Genomic DNA, 18,417 nt, shown 5'->3' on the forward strand with positions numbered 1-18,417 from the left:
AAGGGCGTAATTTCATATTGCCAAACTGCCCTCTGTACATACTGTACCAACTTATACTCTCATCAGCAATGTATGCAAGCAGTGTTTCCTTGACAATTTAGCAAAAGAAAATCTGGTGAATGTTTAGGAAGTTTGACAAATAGATAGTTTTTAAGTGGTATGACTACAATCTTATTAAGTTTACATTTCCCCAATTATAAATATTTTTTTGTTTCTTTCTGTGAATCTCATATTCAATCTTTGCTCTCTTTTTTTTCTTATTTCTGTTTGTTTTCCTTTTACTTCTAAGACCTGTTTATATATTGGAGATTAAAGGGTTTTTTTTTTTAATACAGATGGGAGAGATTCTCCCAACTTGTAATTTTTATACATTTGCCATACATATATTTTTAAATAACTTACTTATTATTTATTACTTTATGTACATTAGTTTTCTGCCTGCATGTCTGTGTGCGATTGTCAGATCCCCCGGAACTGGAATTACAGACAGTTGTAAGTGGCCATGTGGGTGATGAGAATTGAATTAGGATTCTTCAGAAGAACAGCCAGTGCTCTTAACTGCTGAGCCATCTCTCCATCCCTGCTATGTAAAATTTCTAACTATAATAAACCAATCATTTCTTCTGTGAGTTAGAGACTTTCCACACCCCTGGCTTTTCAAAAATGTTTCCTGTTCCATTTTCATCCGGCAATCATGTGTCACTTCTGGCGTTAAAATCTCTGATACATTTGGAGTTTATCCTGTTTATGGTTTGAGATAAGAAAAGTAACATTTTTTTTTTCAGATAGCTATCTTGTTTTCTAAACATAGGTGACAGAATTTTCCTCCGATTTGAAATTGTAGTTTAAGCCACACTGAACTAATACTAAACTATTATTTGTATACAGATTTGCTGTCCTGGACTTTTCTATGGGTTTATATTTATGCAGATCTTTAAATAGTAAAGCTATACAATATTTTAAGATAGGAAAGAGCCTTTCTAGTTTCACTGTCTTCCTCTAGGCTTCAGTCAGCTTCCATGATAACCTTTGACTTTGTCCATATGTCTTTTCCCATATGAATTTGTCCATATATATTTATGCAATTATATATACATAATTGCACAATTTTTTCTGGGCTGGAGAAATGGCTTAGCAGTTAAGAACACCTGGAGTTTAGTCCTCCACACCTACATGATAATTCGCAACCATCTTTAACTCCACTTCCAGGAAATCTGATGACCTTCTGACCTCTTGAGCACCAGACAGTCGTATGGTGGACATATGGTGAACATACAGGAAAAACACTCACATATGCATAAAATAAATAAACTAATAAATAAATAATTTTTCAAAGTTTTTCCTTCACATTTCTATTGCCTATAACCTAATTTCTTTCTCTAACTTAGGAATTTTCTAAAATGAAAACAATGGAAGTTATGGTCATTCTTAGAACTTTTTGAACTTTGTAAGACTGTCTCTAGATTCAATAAATATGCTACAAGTTTTCAGATAATATATATGTGTCATATTACTAAATGTACTGTGTTTATCAAAAATCACTATTAAAAGTTTTCAAGGATTCTAGAATATTTGGCAATGATCTCATAAATTTTCTTAGGCTTTATTCATTAGCTGTAGTGATGACTATCCTGAAAACGTTTTCATCATGATTGACATTTCTGGTCTTTGTCTTAAGAAAGCAAAGTTCCTGTATTATGTAACCAAAAAATATATGCAGACTGTATAACAACATCAATGCAATGAAGAATGTATAGAAACATTTCCTTAAATTATTCATTTCTTTATTTATTGATTTATTGGGTTTTTTATTTTCAAACAGTATCTCACTGTAGCCCAGGCTGACCTGGAACTCACTATATAGCCCAGGCTGTCCTTTAGCTAATAGCAACCTACTGCCTCAGCCTCCTGTGGATTACAACCACATTAGGCTCCTTACAATTTAGAGATAGTATTGTATCGGATAAAAATATAGGGAACAAATTAAATCATTAGTAAAAACTAAACAGAGCTTTAAAATTTTAGGCAACATTTATGTTAAATATCATATACTTTAAAATTATACTGAAATGACTTCATCTTTGTTCTCTCAGGTTGGAACATTAATTTGCTGATGTACTGTTAAATAGTCCTTTCTCCCATGGCTTACAATGCTTTGCCTATCATGGTTCTTCTTTTTTTTTTTTTTTTTTTTTTTGGTTTTCTACTTTTTTATTTATTTATTAGATATTTTATTTACACTTCAGATGACATCCCCTTTCCCCATTCCCCCCCCCTAGAAAACCCCTATCCCATACCCCCTTTTCCTTTTTGCATTTATACATTTTTTAAAAAAATGTTAATCATAGGCTTTATAAGTTTGGTATTGTTCAATCAGAGATGTAACCCACTACCCAACCTAGATATAACAACTGTCTTTGACTGGTGGAGATACATGAACATCTGCCTCCCTGTCTCCCCCCTCTTTCTCTCTTTCATCACCTAGCTTCTCCTCTCCTTCTTCTTCTCCTCTTCTTACTCCTTTTCTTCCTCTCAGTACTCTTCCCACCTTAGCTCCTCCTACACATCACCCTTCTTGTTAAAATGAAACTTTTCTCTCAAAATACAATTAGAGCATAATTATGCCAATTTGTACCAGTGAGGTACAAGATAGTCCTAATACCCAGTCCATCCTTTTGTTGACTAACCAGCACCTCTGTCATCTATCCTAACTAAAACATTTAGTTCTGAACCTGGCTTTAGGATGAATGTCAGCTGACGACCATCCACTCAAATCTTTTCTCTCAAGGTAAATAGCTATAAGTTTTCAACCCCGTCAGAAATCCAGAATGACTGAGTTAACTATAATTGTGGGAAGCACAAAGCATAGCTTCTAAAACTTAGCCAATTTATAGAGACCTCTGAACACCTGGACACTCGCTCCACTTCAAAACGTTGGAGCATCTGTTCTTCTGCCTTCTGGACCAGGATCGTCTGACAGACCTTAGTGCTGCAGAATTATTAAGGGCTGATTACTCTGTCTAGGCAGATATAATCAGTCGACTATTCTGCAAGTGTGTCCTTTTCTGGACAGTAATTTGTCTGTAGAAGGAAAGAGGCAATTCTTGCCTAGTGGCTGTCTCACCACAACTGGAGTAACTCCAAAGATGCTCAATTTCCTCTTAGAATTCAATATAGGAAGCTGTCTGGAGCAGACAGGTCTCTAATGAAAATGAACATTAATACAGAAATGTTTGTCATGTCAATTCTAAGGATTTCTGATGTTTTGAAAACCAACTATCCATGTAAGGTAATCTGGACTGTTGCCTGTTAACTCCACTCAGCTGTTTCTAAATAAAACATAGAGTACACCCTTATAATAAACTCCAAGCTATGAACTGTCTGGTAGTGATAGCCATTCAGTACCAAAAAAAAAAAAAAAAAAAAAAAACTCAAGTCCTTGTGCATAGCAGGCAGGTACTCTAGCTGAGCCCCATCCTCAGCCAGCACTGCTTTAATATGATAGCAGTCAATAATTCCATTTTTACTTCTGACTAACCATAACATTAATACTACTAAGTTGCAATTTCTACTTTGCTATGCTATTTAAAAGTCAAGCATGGAGGGGCTGGAGAGATGGTTCAGTGGTTTAAAGCACTTGTTGCTCTTGTAGAGGACCTGGGTTTGATTCCCAGCACCCACATGATAGCTCACAAACATCTCTAACTCTAGTTCCAGGAAATCTGATGCCTTTTTCTGGCCTTTACATACATTCAGGCAAAACATTCATATAAATAATAAATAATAAATATTCAAGCATATAAAAGATCTAAGTTAATATTCTAGCTTCATGTCTTATACAAACTACATACTCAGTGAGCATTATCAATGTCATCAGTGTAATATATGCAAAAAGTTGCTCTGTGAACAAAAGTTGACGATAATATCAAATTATTACTAGGCTTTCTTAAATGCAACAAACTTTGCTTCTTGTGTATTTTCCTATATGTTCAAGCTCTAAAGGAACTTGTCCCTGTAGGGAGGTCATTTAGATTCTGGGCTTCTCTTAGCTAATGATGGGAAAACCAAAAGGAACAAAGAAAGGCTTTTTTTTTTTTTTTTTTTTTTTTTTAGGGCACTTTGCAGAGGAAGTCTGGGCCAGTAACAAAGGCAAGAACTGGCTTCTCATGTTAGATTGATACGAAGTATCTAATAGCCCGATGGTGCACAGTTGCTTAGCAACACACTAATATATAACGAAGGATGGAAAGACATCAGAAAATGATATATTTCGCTTTCACCTCTACCTTCATTATTCCTCTATGGTACATACCTCGAATAGAAAATTAAACAAAGGTTTAGAAAACAAGCCAGTGACTTAATGAAAGGGTTATAGTTTAAACCTAGGCATTGAGTCACAGACAGCCCACATAAATGTGTAGGCAAACGTATGTGTGTCATACACACATACTTTTCAGGTGCAGTAGTCCATCTGTTTAAGGCAACAAGTGCTTATAAGCACTGCAGAAGACACATGTAAGAGCATGAATCACCCATTTCTTCAAGAAGTTAATATCTCCTAGGGAGGATACAGCATAAAAATAACAGGATCACAAGGTAGAATTCAGGTCACAGCTGGAGAATACCACCTTAGGTATCCTCAAAAGTGGGAAAGATCAAAGCTTGGGGAGCATGCAAAAAGGTTTCAATTGGGGAAGAAGCATGTGGACCAGCCTTTAAGTTATTAAAGTTAAGTATTCAACCTTTGAATACAATTCTGACAGGCACATGTGATAGGAAGCACAGGCCAGTGTCAGAGAGGAAACTTCAGGTTCACTCATCATAATGGCAATCCAAATTCATTGAAACATAAGATTCTCCTGAGAGCTGTCACCAGACTGTAGATGTCCTTGAATGTCAAGTTCAGAGGTCTGTGTTTTGTCTGATAGGTACTAATATATGGTTAGGTATTCTTGAAATATATCAGAGCTATGCCTTCCAAAGATTAGTTTGGCAATGGTAGTCATCTTAGTCCAGTTAATGTTGCGATAATAAAAATGCCTGAGGCTAGGTCGTTTCCTTTCATAATTGATAATTTATTGGTAATATTGAGAATCATTTTAATTCATACATAATTATTAGCACAGATACTGAAAACAATATAAGAAGCCATGTATTAGTATAATTTCTTTTCAAACAATGTTTCTAACAATTTTCCAGTTTCCAATATAGAGATAATTCATCATTTGGAAGTAAAGACGAGAGGTTGTCTTCAGCTTCATAATAGGTCTGCCTGACAGACCTATTAATGCTACATGAGACCCAACCTTCAAAAAGTAGATAGGAGTCTGGAGAGATGGCTCAATGGTTAAGAGACCTTGCTACTCTTGAAGAGGACCCAGATTTGATTCCCAGAACCTACATGGCAACTCACAAGTGTTTGTAACTCCAGTTCTCAAAGGGTCTCATGCCATCTTCTGGCCTCAGCAAGCACTACATGCACATGGAACACACATACATGAAGGCAAAACACTCAAACACATAAATAAACATAAATAAACCTTTTGAAATGTTGTGTATAAAGGTAATTTTAAGATAATATAACATTAATATCTTAAATACTGATAAGCTATTTCTTAAATCCACCAAATAGCAATTTAATATTACATATATATATATATGTATATATATATATATATATATATATATATATATACACATATATATGTATACATATATACGTGTGTGTGTGTGTGTGTGTGTGTGTGTGTGTGTGTGTGTGCATGGTGCTATGGAGCTAGTAGGAAAACAATGAATGAGTGTGTGTGTGTGTGTGTGTGTGTGTGTGTGTTTCACATATGTATGAACTTACAGAAGCCCGAGGGGGTGTCAGGTGTCTCACTCTATCACTCTCCACCTTACTCCCTTGAAACAATGTCTCCCACTGAAACTTGGCTTAAGACAACAGCCAGCAAGTCCCAGCAAGCCCTTGTCTAGCCCTACAGGGTACTGGGGCCACAGGCACAGAAGTGACCACATCCAAATTCTTATGTGGGTGCTGGGGATTTGAACTCAGATCTTCATGGCTTTGAAGCAAGTACTTTTACCTGGTGAACCATCTCCCCAACTGCTCCTTTTCCCTTTGATTTCACTTTTGTTTTTAAGACTTATTTCCCACTTCAGGAACTGGTTTAACTGACAACCTCACCAGTTTCATCTTGGGCTCATTCTCCATTACTCCATGAGCTGTCTCATGCAGCTTGGCATCACAGAGGCATATATGAGCATTCTTTTTTCTTTAATAGTTTTACCCTTTTTTCCTTTTGAAATCTTCACACATGAGTGTCTTACTGAGTGTTACTATTGCTGGTATGAAATACCATGACCTAAAGCAGGGGAGGGGGAAAGAGCTTATTTTACTTACACTTCAATATCGCTGCTTAGCAATGAAGGAAGTAGGACAGAAATTCAAGCAGGGGAGGAACTCAGAGGCAGGAGCTGACAGAAGACTGCTGCGTACTGACTTGCTCCTCATGGCTCATTCAGCCTCCTTTCTTATTGAACCCAGGACAACGAACCCAGGGATGATGCAATCATTCACAATGGGTTGGGCCCTCTTCTCTAATTAAGAAAATTCCCTATAGGCCTGCCTACAATCAGATATTATGGGGGCATTTTCTCAACTGAGGATACCTCCTCTCAGATGACTCTAGTTTGTATCAATTCAACATAAAACTAGACAGAGCTATGAACAGTGTAATTATTTTATTTCTGTCCCTTAGTCTTCTACCTCCAATTCAATCTTGGACTGTCCCCAATCCCAAATTTCTGATATTTTCCTTAGTTATTGGTATACACACACACATACACGCACACTCACACACATACACACACATACCACACATGTGCATGTATGTACAATATGTATGGATAGATAGATAGATAGATAGATAGATAGATAGATAGATAGATAGACAGAGAACCTACAGCATCCATTCCGTTTTTCTCATATGTGCATGTGTCCAGGCTGACACCTTGGGATTACACAAGCTTTATGAAGTTCATCCTTGGAGACAACTGAGTCTCCGTCTCTCAGTACTCATAAACCACTTTTAGTTCTTCATCTAGGAACGGAACAATGTGGAATTTCCCCTGTCCACATCAGCATGTCAACAATGCTGTCCTTATGCTGGTTTTCTTCAGATAGCAAATGGAAATGGGAATGGAAAGTCGGAAGCCAGACTTTAACCCAGTAATGTGGGAGCATAATAAAGGCACCAGGACAATGGAGAGAGCTAGCAGGGAAACAAGAAAAGGACACAGAAGAGAGGAAGAAGAAATGTAAATATGCTATGTTTGGAGTGCTTGTGAAATGTCAGGCAATACTGTTCAGCAAGTGGAAGAAAACACAGGTTTGGAATTTGGTGATTTTCTTCCTTATGGGGCATACATGAAGCTCTGTGAGTGGTGACAACTAGAAGGAGAGGGATTTTATTGAATTTCAGAAGATAAAGAGCCCAGAGAGTAACAAGATAGCCATACTCACAATCTTTCTTAACCCTTTACAAAGATTACTTAAAACTTTTGTTTTTTTTTTTTTTTAAGTCAGCTTTCTAAAGAAACCATTTGCTATCAAGAGAGTCATATACTAAAAACTATAGGAGAGTGAGGGCTGAGATAATATGAAATGAGTAGGCAATCGCGCGTCTTTACAGAAACACTTCAAAGTGACTAAGGGAGGCACTCCATGACAGAGGATGCTCAGCAAGGGGCTGGTTGACAGATGGCCCATCAATGGGGAAGTTATGGGAAGGGATGGTTTTGTTTTTCAGAAAGAAAATGTTAGAAGAGTATTTGTTGAAGAAGGAAAGGGTAACAAAGACCTGGATAAAACTTTGTGTGTTGTCTTAGTTGAAGGACTGGAAGGGAGAAATGTGGCTAGGTGCACAAATGTCAGTTTGGAAAACCCCAAAGCAGGGATCTATCTTCTAATGCCGAGGAGCTGGGAGGAGCAGTCACAAGCAGAAAGTAATGCTGTCTGAGAGCTGTTAATGGGACCTGAAATTGAGAAATGTCAGTTTGAACAGCTCAAGGGATAACTGAGTGTAGCGGAGGCTTGGAAGGAATTAAGAGACGCAGAGATGCGGTGTGTAGTTCCTCATCAAACCAAGAGTCTTTGTGCTCTTAAACATATGGTCCAGAACAATATAGGAGACACTGCCCATATCAAAAACTTTAGTACATTCATGTATCAACACAAGAGAAGGTAAATATGACCCACAACCTTGACATTTACAAAAAAGACACACAAACCAGGCCATTGTAGAGAATTTCAACAATAAACAGATCTAAGACCCTGGGCTTTCAGACAAGTCTCAGAAGGTCATTTGAGAATATAAGCATTCAGGATGGCACATACTGCTGCACTCAAATACAAACTACACTGAGGTCCATCTACAGAATTCAAATCAGGGAGTGTCTTAGCTTTGTCTCTGATGACAGAAAGAAACCCCCATGGCATATGGCTAAAGTTCTGAGAAGTAGTGAAAAGGAAAGTGGTGGTCCACAGGATGCATCCAGAGGCAAAAGGAAGTTTTAATCATCTTCTCCAGTCTCACTCAGCACACAAAATATCATATGGTGTATCAGGGTCTCTTCGTCCGATTCCCAGCCAATAATTTTAACATCCAAGAGATACATATATCACAGGAAATGTCATAGCTTTCAGGTCCTTTGATGACATCAAGTCCACATATCCAGGATCTTGGAGTCCACCTTGAATCCTATACAGTGATGCTATTTATATATCATGTAATAAAGTGGGAATAGATATCAAATGGAACAAAAAATAAAGAAGAGGAAGCTGTGTCCTTTGCTCTTGTGCCTTCTGCTCCACTGTCCAAGGGTTGTCATCAACTGCCATTCAGGCTACCCTATAGCTTCAACAGCAGCCTCTCTTCATCACCACTCTCAAAACCGGGTTGCTGCAGAGTATAACAATGGGGTGTATCACTGTGCACAGATGAATCACCACCTGCCACATCCAGTACCTGAACTCCTGAAATGGTGTACTGCTGGCAGAACTGAGCACCAATGTCAGAAAACAGGAGATAAAAAGGATGATGAAGGAGAGCAGGGGAAGAAGAGCTTTGAAGTGGGCTTGTCCCCACACATCCCGAAGTTCTGAAAGGGCCAAGAAAGTCTTTTTCATGTGTCTTACCAAAGATACGAGGAGCAAGCTCATGAAGATGCTAAAGATAAGAGTAGGAATTGTCCACATAATTATTTTTATAGAAAGGAAGTAGAATTTCTCAAGTGAGTGTCTTAAGCTATTCCCAGTGACATTCCAAGGTTGATGGCCACTCCTCACATAGTTCTGATATATCATATAGTTGCCTATGAAACACAGGATACTAGTTAAGCTCGACATCCCCACGGCACTGAGCAACATCCATGGTACCCACCCAGGCAACCTGTACTTTAGCCAGGCAAAGACAGGATGGGTTAAGGTTGCAATTTTCACACAATAGAAGAAACCGAGCAAAGAGCAGAACCAGATGGTTGCAGCAGTCAAGAAGTCCCACATTAAATTGAGGAGCTGTATTGCAGGGTTGTATGGAAAGCTTGTTGGATTTAGGAAAACATAAGTATTCTTACCTATCACCACACATTGGAGACAGAAGCGAGAAGCTGCTAGACTGATCAGTAACTTATTATGAGCTGACAGTGTTCTCCGGAGCAACCATTTCATGCCCAATGCCATCATGATAAATCCATTGCCTACCACAGCCATCAGACACAAAAGGACTAAAATGATAAATAAAGTGATGACTGTCTTATCAGTAGTCTGACATCCCAGAACTGTATGACCTGGGCTCATTTCTCCTGTGGACATGATGGGTCCCATAAAGGGTGGTTTGTTGCTCTAAGAAGTCTCTCCAATGTGTTTGTCTCTCCAAAAGCTCTAAGTAGAGAAGTAAAGCCAGAGTTGAGGATGCAGGCTCTGAGAAGGATAAAAGTGTTTCTTCCCTTCAGAATAGATGCAAATATTGCCAAGGTTATGTTTCCAAAGTCTCCCTCTGCCTGCCTGTGAATTTGCCTGCTCTCTTTCCTATGCCCTACCCATTGTCAACATCAGTGTGAATAATGTATCAGGCCCTTGCATGTGGTGTCTCTTACATAGGCAATTATGCTACTCTAAACTGATACTTAAGACCACACACCTGGGGCTGCTTGGTAATGAAATCCACAGGGCATGCACCCTACTGAACTATGGAGTTCATGTCCATGATGGGGGGTGAAGAGGTGATTGTTAGGCTCTAGACATTGTTCTAGACACCTTCAAAATATTTAGTTCCTACAGCAACCCTACGAAAGAAGTACAGTAAGAACATCCCTTTGACAGAGAGACAGAAACAGATTCAAACCTCTCCCAAGAGAGCTCAAGTTCTAATCAGTTGAGGATTCAGCATCACAGAACAGAGCAGAAGAGGAAGTTATACAGAATGAAGCAGGAAATTTCTAAGAAAAATATAGACGATATTTGGTTAGCAGTGAGTTTAGCAATGGCATCTCACCCAGATAGCTAGAAACCAATGGGATAGGCAGTGAGACCCCTGGCCAAGAGCCAGGCTTCAACCCAAGCCCCACTCCTTGCTGTGAGTATTTGAGCATGCCAGGGAGCACCTCTGTTTCTTTATGCATACCTCTATAACATGAAAAGTATTTGTTCTAATGCACAGACTTTCCTTGAAGTCTGGATTTGGCTACATGAAGAAATCAGATGAATTTCATAGATAAAAGAAACGAGTTTTTTTTTTTATTTTATCTCAAGTTACAGATGAAGACCCATATCTAAATCACACTTAAGTCATAGCAGAAGAGCAAGAGCTACACTAGGGCCAAGACCAGTCTCTCTCCCCATAGCTAGCAACATAATTTACACTTCTATCTTCTTCAGCCTAGCAACCATGGATTCCAGCTAGATCCCGCTTCCTTTAAAGTCAATGGGGCTCACTACATGGCACAGTGGATCAAAGAACTTGCCAACAAGCCTGAAGACCTGAGTTCCTTCCCTGAAAACCACACAAAGGTGGAAGGAAAGAACCAACTGCACAAAGTTGCCCTCGGGCCTCTACATGAACACCTCTTTGAGAGCACAGAAGCGCGCAAGCACACACACACACACACACACACACACACACATACACACACACAAATAATTTTTTTGATTAAAAAGCGATTACTATGACTTGAGAAATGGCTCAGTAAGTGCTTGCCACACAAGTATGAGGGTCTGAGTTTATCTCCGTAGCAATCATGGAGAAATCCAAGCATGACTGAGAATCTGTAACCTCAGTACTGACCACCAGCCTGGGTGTGGGAAGTGGGGGAGGTATCAGATAAGCTCCAGACTCCTTCTTTGTGACCTAGTTTCTTTGGCTAAGTTTTGGCCATTTTCTACTCAAACTTAGAGAAAAGAGGCAAACTGGGTCTTTGAACTCTGGGATTTGGGCAGCCACAGACCTTGCAGTATGGAAAACTTCAATCTCTTCCTTCTACCTCCTAGACCATCAATGCCTCATAGGATTAAAGAACTATTTGTAAGCCTCTCTTATTAGATAATAATGCTATGAAAAGCATTGGGCTATAAAAGGGAATTAGTTGCTGTCAAAGTGCTTTCAAACAAAAATAATAAGCCACAAACACTTACTTACTGTGCATATATTATGTGTAAGTTAAATTCATTAAAAAAGATTAATACTCATTTTTATTTAAATGCATAATTGTTTTATGGTGTGTTTTTAATATTTTCTTTATTTCATATGTAGGAATGTTTTGCATAAATGTGCATATATGTGCCATGTGCATGTCTGCTGCCCATAAAGTCAGAAGAGGGCATCAGATCCCTTGGAAGTGGAGTTTTCAGATGGTTTTGAGCTACTATGTGGGTGCTAAGAATTGAACCTGGGTTCTCTGCAAGAGCAGAGTCATCTCTTCTGCCTCATAATCTATGGCAATTTTCGTCACTGCTTATATTTGTGGCATTTTGCTTTGTCTTATTTAGATTTAGGTTTCAGGTTGACACCAGTTTTTTTAAGTGTAAATATGAAAATATATTGATAGGAATCTAGAATACATGTTCTCCTAGAAATGCTCGAGTCAGTACTCTGTGCTGGAAAAAATTAAAAGTGAAGACAGTGCCCTGTGTGCTGTCTTTTAAATGGTATGTACCATCCTGCTCATCCCAAGAACTCCTAGACAGCATCAGAGGGGTTAGTGACATAATTTAGTAAGGAAAGGCACTTGCTGCCAAGCCTAACAACCTGAGTCCCATACCCAAGATCCACAGGTGGAAAAGAGAACCTGTTTCTGAATGCTGTCCTCTGAAAGCCTGCTGTGTCATGTGGTCTCTCTCCCAACACACTCAGTTTCAGCAATGTTGGGATGAATAAAATTCAATGTTGTGTGTAAAAACACAATTATCTATACCGGAAAGATGGATTTATAGTTGAGGAGAGCTTAGTGCTTGCTACTCTTTCAAGGAACCTGAGTTTAGTTTCTAGCACCCATGTCAGCAGCTCACACAGCCCTTAACTGTAGCCTCCTGGCCTTTGTGGGCATCCATACATGCATGCACACAGAAACATACACAGACACACACAGGCACATGCACACACACACACACAAATAGTAATTTTAAAAGAAATTCACTTATATTAGGTATGCCACTTGAGTTCTATCAGGAATTTACTTGAGGTCATGATGGTATCTCTAATAAAAAAGTTGGGCTATAAAAGAATCCCAGATTCTTCTCTGCTATATTAGTGTAAGAAGGTAATCATTCATTCTAGCCCTGTAAAAAATAGTGACTCAGTCTACGATATTGTGACACAGAGCCTAAAGCAACAAAGACATAGACAGCCATATGCATATTTATTAAATATATTCATGCCCCTGCTTCATCATTGTGATATGTACATAGTAAAACACACACACACACACACACACACACACACAAAAGTTAATGGACATTAAAATTGTCACATTTTTCTTTGCACTCCCAGTATGTCACTTTTCACAAGATCCAATCTGGAGAAGGCGAACCTGAGAAACAGATCCAGGAAATACCCCTGAGCAAGCACAAACAGGGGGACTAAGATTATCAAAATTAACAGTTGACACGTGGTTTAGCTCTTGCCTGTAATCATCGCGCTCAGAAAGTTGAGGCAGGAAGATTCTGACCAGCCTGAGCTTCATAAGAAGTCATCTCAGAAAAACAAGATACTAGGATATAGTTCCATTTTAAAGTCCTCATCTAACAAGGGCAGTAACCTGGGCTGGATGTCCAGCACAACCACAAAAACAAAACAAAATCTAAGAATTTCCTTTGTTTTCCATCTGTCTTCATTGGCCAAAACCTAAAAATCTTTTTTCACGTCATATAATGTTGGACATGAAGTCATGGAAAGGACCTGCAGTAGCACAAGCTTTTGCTGCCCTCCATCTCCTAGATTAATCTGAAATGGGCTTTGTGGTGGGATCAGGCTTAGTCAGGGTACACATTATAAGGGTGGTGAAGATGGGGAAAATAAGAAAAAGAAAGAAAAAGAAAAAAGGGAGGAAATGAAGAGAAAGGTAGAAGGAAGCTACTGAAAAAGTCAGGACTTAGCTGAGGGGGACAGCTGGGGGTCACAAGGTGGGTGGCCTGCAGGAATCCTCACCACAAAAACAAATGATAACGGGCACATGTCGTCATAAATGGAGTACACACAGAAATGAGGCTTGAAGGATCTGATTTGGGTTGCCGTCATAGAGAGTCACAGGAGCGTCCGAGGAACCAAGGCCTTTGGCTATGAAATGCCTTGGTGATTTGGAACTCAGACCAGGAACTGAAAGAGATGAAGGGGACAATAGGAACACAGAACATTAGAAAAAGAACATGTGGAACGTGGAAGAAATTTATAAAAGGGAAGGCAATGAGAGTGTACCCAAGTCTTATGGACACATGGTTATATATGAACACCTTTGCCACAGCACTGATACTGATCACTTGAAAGCAGAGACACTTTTGGTCCAGGGCCTTCGAAGCTTATGATCAGGCAGTATGCATATCCTAAAATTTCATCTTTAGGGCCTTTCTTAGCTTGGGGTTGCTAAGCACCAGGATGATGGAATTCAAGAAGATGCCCGTGTAGATGGTGACTTCCATGGCCCAATACCAGAAACTCTGCATGCTTTTACTTTTTGTACTAGAAATTATCAGGGCCAGGAAAAATAATATATAGAAGATGAAGAAGAAGGTGAGGGATTTCAGAGCCATGGTATGTGCCTGAGTGTGAGGATCCCAAGGCCCAGGCCTGTGGCCCCTCATCTTCTCCACATGCTGGTACAGTGAGAACATGAGTAAGATAATGGACACTACAAACAGGAAGAAAGGCATGAGCCACATGAACACTGCGTGAGACAGGTAATAGTACCGATAGAAGTCCAGTGACATGTGACCAAAAGTGCAGTTTCCATGGAAACCCTGGGAGATGATCATCTGATCAGCAATGATGTTCCCAGTGGCTGAAATGATGGCTGACAGGCCACCCATGATGAGAGATACCAGCAGCAGCCTGGGAACTAACTGGGAAATCCTCCACTTGAGCCAAAAGAGGACAGGGTGGGAGAAAGAAGAGATCTTCACACAGTAGAAGATGGCAAGACAGGCAGTAAGCCAAAAAACGAGAGTGTTAGAGAAGTCCCAGAAGATGCCAAAAAGGTTCGCTTGGTAACAAAAATCAAAGGAGGCCAAGAGATTGGCCAGGATGGCTATCCCATGTAAGCAGAACCGGGAGGAAGCAAGAGAGGCCACAATCATGTCAGCTGCCGGCAGTGCCCGGTTCCTCCTCCACTCTCTGCCCAGCACGATCATCATGAAGCCATTCTGCAACATAGAGGCCAATGACACCAGGTAAAAGATGACGATGAAGATCAATGTGGGTGTGGAGGGCATCGTGTTGAGGGAGGATCTGCTCAGACAGGCTCCGAAGCGCTGAGACACAGCGGCTACAGGGGAAAACAGAATCTACAGCCAAACCACTATTAGGATCAAAAACATTGAAACTCTCACCCTGGATTCATGCAAAAGCCCACCCAGCAGCAAAACTCCAGGACCTAGGACTTGAATCATAACAATTAGTCTCCCTAGACATGTAAATCATTCCCAGTTCAATGACACCTGCCCCAATTTGTATAACCTGTATTTTCCTACTCTGCCACAGCCAGGTGCAGGCAAATGTTAGCAGGAGATACTGTGGAGTGGTTGGGAATACCCCTATTTGAAGGTTGTTTCTCCTTCTCTCTCCTTTTTTTTCTTTACAATATTTTATTTATTCTTTAACAATTCCACACATGTATACAGCATATCTTGATTATATATATATATATATGAATATATATATATATATATATATTCATAAATTCCCTTCCATTCCTTCAGCACCCACATAGCACGTGTGCACACACACACACACACACACACACACACACACACACTTACACACAATACTTTAAAAACAATGACTCTTCACCCCCCAACACCTTTCAGATGAAAACAGTCCCTCAGCAGGGGTCGGGTGTCACAAGCCCCTCCCTCATCCATGTTGAAATGTTGAATGGCTTTTTTTTTTTTTTCTTGATTATATATATATATATATGAATATATATATGAATATATATATATATATATATATATATTCATAAATCCCCTTCCATTCCTTCAGCACCCACATAGCACGTGTGCACACACACACACACACACACACACACACACACACTTACACACAATACTTTAAAAACAATGACTCTTCACCCCCCAACACCTTTCAGATGAAAACAGTCCCTCAGCAGGGGTCGGGTGTCACAAGCCCCTCCCTCATCCATGTTGAAATGTTGAATGGCTTTTTTTTTTTTTTTTTTTTTTTTTTTAGAATTTCATACATGGGTACAATGTGTTCTGATCATATTATGATTATGATATGGCTCCTGATAACCAGGGAAAAGAAAAGGGAAAAATGGCAGCAAGAGCCAAGCAATGTCCTTGAATACGCATAAGCTTGACCGTGTATCTCCTGCAACCCCATGCTTGCTTAATCAGCATTGCAGAGACCTTGCAGAAAGGACAGAGAGACGGCCATGCAATTTAGTCTCTGCCAAAATACTCACAGGAGACCTTACTACATCTCACAAGTGGCCCTCCCTTCCTCCACTCCCAGGCTATCCTTAGAATCCTACCAATGGAGTTATGTTACCAACGTATGGAGGCAAACAAAAAAAATCATAAAAGGTCCTGTTTTACTGTATTCATCAATCAAGTTTTTTTACAAAACAGAATTCATCTGAGCCTGCATATTAAAGCTGTCTTCCTAAAGACCCCTCAGTATCCTGCCTCTTCACTTAAAAACCAACAATATCCACTCCCTTCTTACAAGTGCCCCAGAAACCTCTCAACATCTTGACATCCACACACCCAACTTCATGTCTTCAGAGTTTTCAGTGTGCTTGCTTGCTTGCTTGCTTGCTTGCTTGCTTGCTTGCTTGCTTGCTTTATGTCACTAAATTCAATTAGTGCTTCCCATGTGAACATGGAGATATGGGTATGGGACTTCCCACTACTACATTAGCAGCCTACAAATGGCCACACCTCTGAAGAGGAATGACTCTCCGATTATCTTCTCAGCTAAGGCTGGGGCTTTATGACCCTCTTCTAGCCGTGCTGATGTTTTGAGTTGACTGTGCGAAGGTTCTGCGCAGGTAGCCACAGCTGCAATGAGCTGATCCGTGCAGTAGCCCCGTCATGAGTGTCTCACGGCAGTCCTCCACCGTCGGCCCTTATATCCTTTCTATCACTTCCTCCGTGATATTCTCTCTGAGCTGTGGGCCGGGGAGGGGGATGTAAACGTCCAGTTTAGAGCTGAGCTTCACACAGTCCCTTTAGTATTACAGTCTCTGCATTAATTATAACCACTTCAAAAAGAAACTCCTTTGACCAATGGTGAGAGCAGCAGACATCTCTGGGTATAAAGCACAAATATTTAGAAAACAGTCTGATATTCTCTGATAGAGTCCATGACCTCCCCAGCCACAGACTTTGGGGCAGATTTACAGAAACGGGCAAGAAATCCCTACTCCATAGCAAGCCTCAAATCCAGTCAGAAAACAGTTGGTTATTCCTATAAGAAGCATATTACTAATACACTAGTGGCCACATCTTGACTGGCAAACACATTGCTTCAGAATACTATTTCCTTCTAAAGTACTTTTTTAAAAAGATTTATTTATCTCATTTATATAAGTGCAATGTTGCTGTCTTCAGACACACCAGAAGAGGGCATCAGATCCCATTACAGATGGTTGTGAGCCACCAGGTGGTTGCTGGGAATTGAATTCAGGACCACTTCAAGGGCAGTCAGTACTCTTAACTGCTGAGCCATCTCTCCAGCCCCCTCTGAAGTACATATTTTAAAATGTGCTACTCATATTTCCTTCTCTAAAACAGAAGCTACCCAAGGATACTCATGCCCTGAGTAAATATTTAAGTGTCGTTTAAACACTATATTAACACTTAACCCCCTAGGTTAGTGGCATAGTGGGTATGTCTAAGGCTTAGACAATCTCCCTACTCACTGACCTCTCAAGCTTCATAGACTCCACAGCAGAGTTTGTAGCTAAAATATGAACTTCTGTCATGTACTGTGTTCAGATAGGCTATCTATTCACACCTTAGCTTTGATGTTTTAAAAAATAAAAATGTATCTGTTCCTGACATGGCTCTGAGGAAATGAGAGAGCAGATAAGCCATAGGAAAAAATGACAAAAACAGAAAAGTGGCCCAGAGAGTACATCACAGTAGGAGCTGAGAAACCAAACTCCACCAGGAGGAACGAGAGACAAATCTGGACCCAAAAGAAGAGGTTGCCTTATGTGGAGTGAGCTCCATTCTACAACAATACCTAAGATCATAATAACTAGCCTGCCAGAAAGCTTGCCATTCACGAGGTGATTTATGTCACACAGGTTACATCTTGCCTTCACCACTAACCACACAAAGTAAGCCAGTTCAGATCAGCCAGCCCAGCTCAGGGAGCAGTGAAAGGACCTAACCAAGTAAAAACGCAAAAGAACCTATGTGCATAAACAGTGGGAAAAACACCACAGGAAAGAGGGAAGAGGAAGTGAAGCCAAAGCACAAGGTAAAGATGCTGGGACAAAATCAAGACAGCAATTCCCTCTTGAGATGCCAGTAATCCTAAAGTCAGGGTCCACTAGGATGGCTCACAGAAAATGGCCTCGCTGCTGACTTTATATGAGCCCCACCCCAAGCCCCAATCAAGATGCCAGAAGTGAGAGGCCTACATATGAAATATCAAAGAGAGATGAAAACAGGTACAA

The 18,417-nt window shown here is 40.0% G+C and overlaps 2 protein-coding genes across 2 annotated transcripts; both read right to left on the bottom strand.

The window, feature by feature from the left end:
• Nucleotides 1–5,622: 5,622 nt before the first annotated feature.
• On the bottom strand, nt 5,623–13,185 carry Tas2r60 (taste 2 receptor member 60). Its single transcript, XM_076913455.1, has one exon. The coding sequence runs from the start codon at nt 9,884–9,886 to the stop codon at nt 8,921–8,923; it is 966 nt and encodes a 321-aa protein (XP_076769570.1). The 5' UTR covers nt 9,887–13,185; the 3' UTR covers nt 5,623–8,920.
• A 43-nt stretch (nt 13,186–13,228) lies between these two features.
• Nucleotides 13,229–15,631, bottom strand: LOC117721069 (taste receptor type 2 member 143). The gene has a single exon (XM_034519762.2). It carries the CDS (start codon nt 14,978–14,980, stop codon nt 14,096–14,098), a length of 885 nt encoding a protein of 294 aa, XP_034375653.1. The 5' UTR covers nt 14,981–15,631; the 3' UTR covers nt 13,229–14,095.
• Between the last annotated feature and the right edge of the window lie 2,786 nt (nt 15,632–18,417).

The sequence above is a fragment of the Arvicanthis niloticus genome, chromosome 15 (genome assembly GCF_011762505.2).
Source record: "Arvicanthis niloticus isolate mArvNil1 chromosome 15, mArvNil1.pat.X, whole genome shotgun sequence".
Classification (NCBI taxonomy): Eukaryota; Metazoa; Chordata; class Mammalia; order Rodentia; family Muridae; genus Arvicanthis; species Arvicanthis niloticus.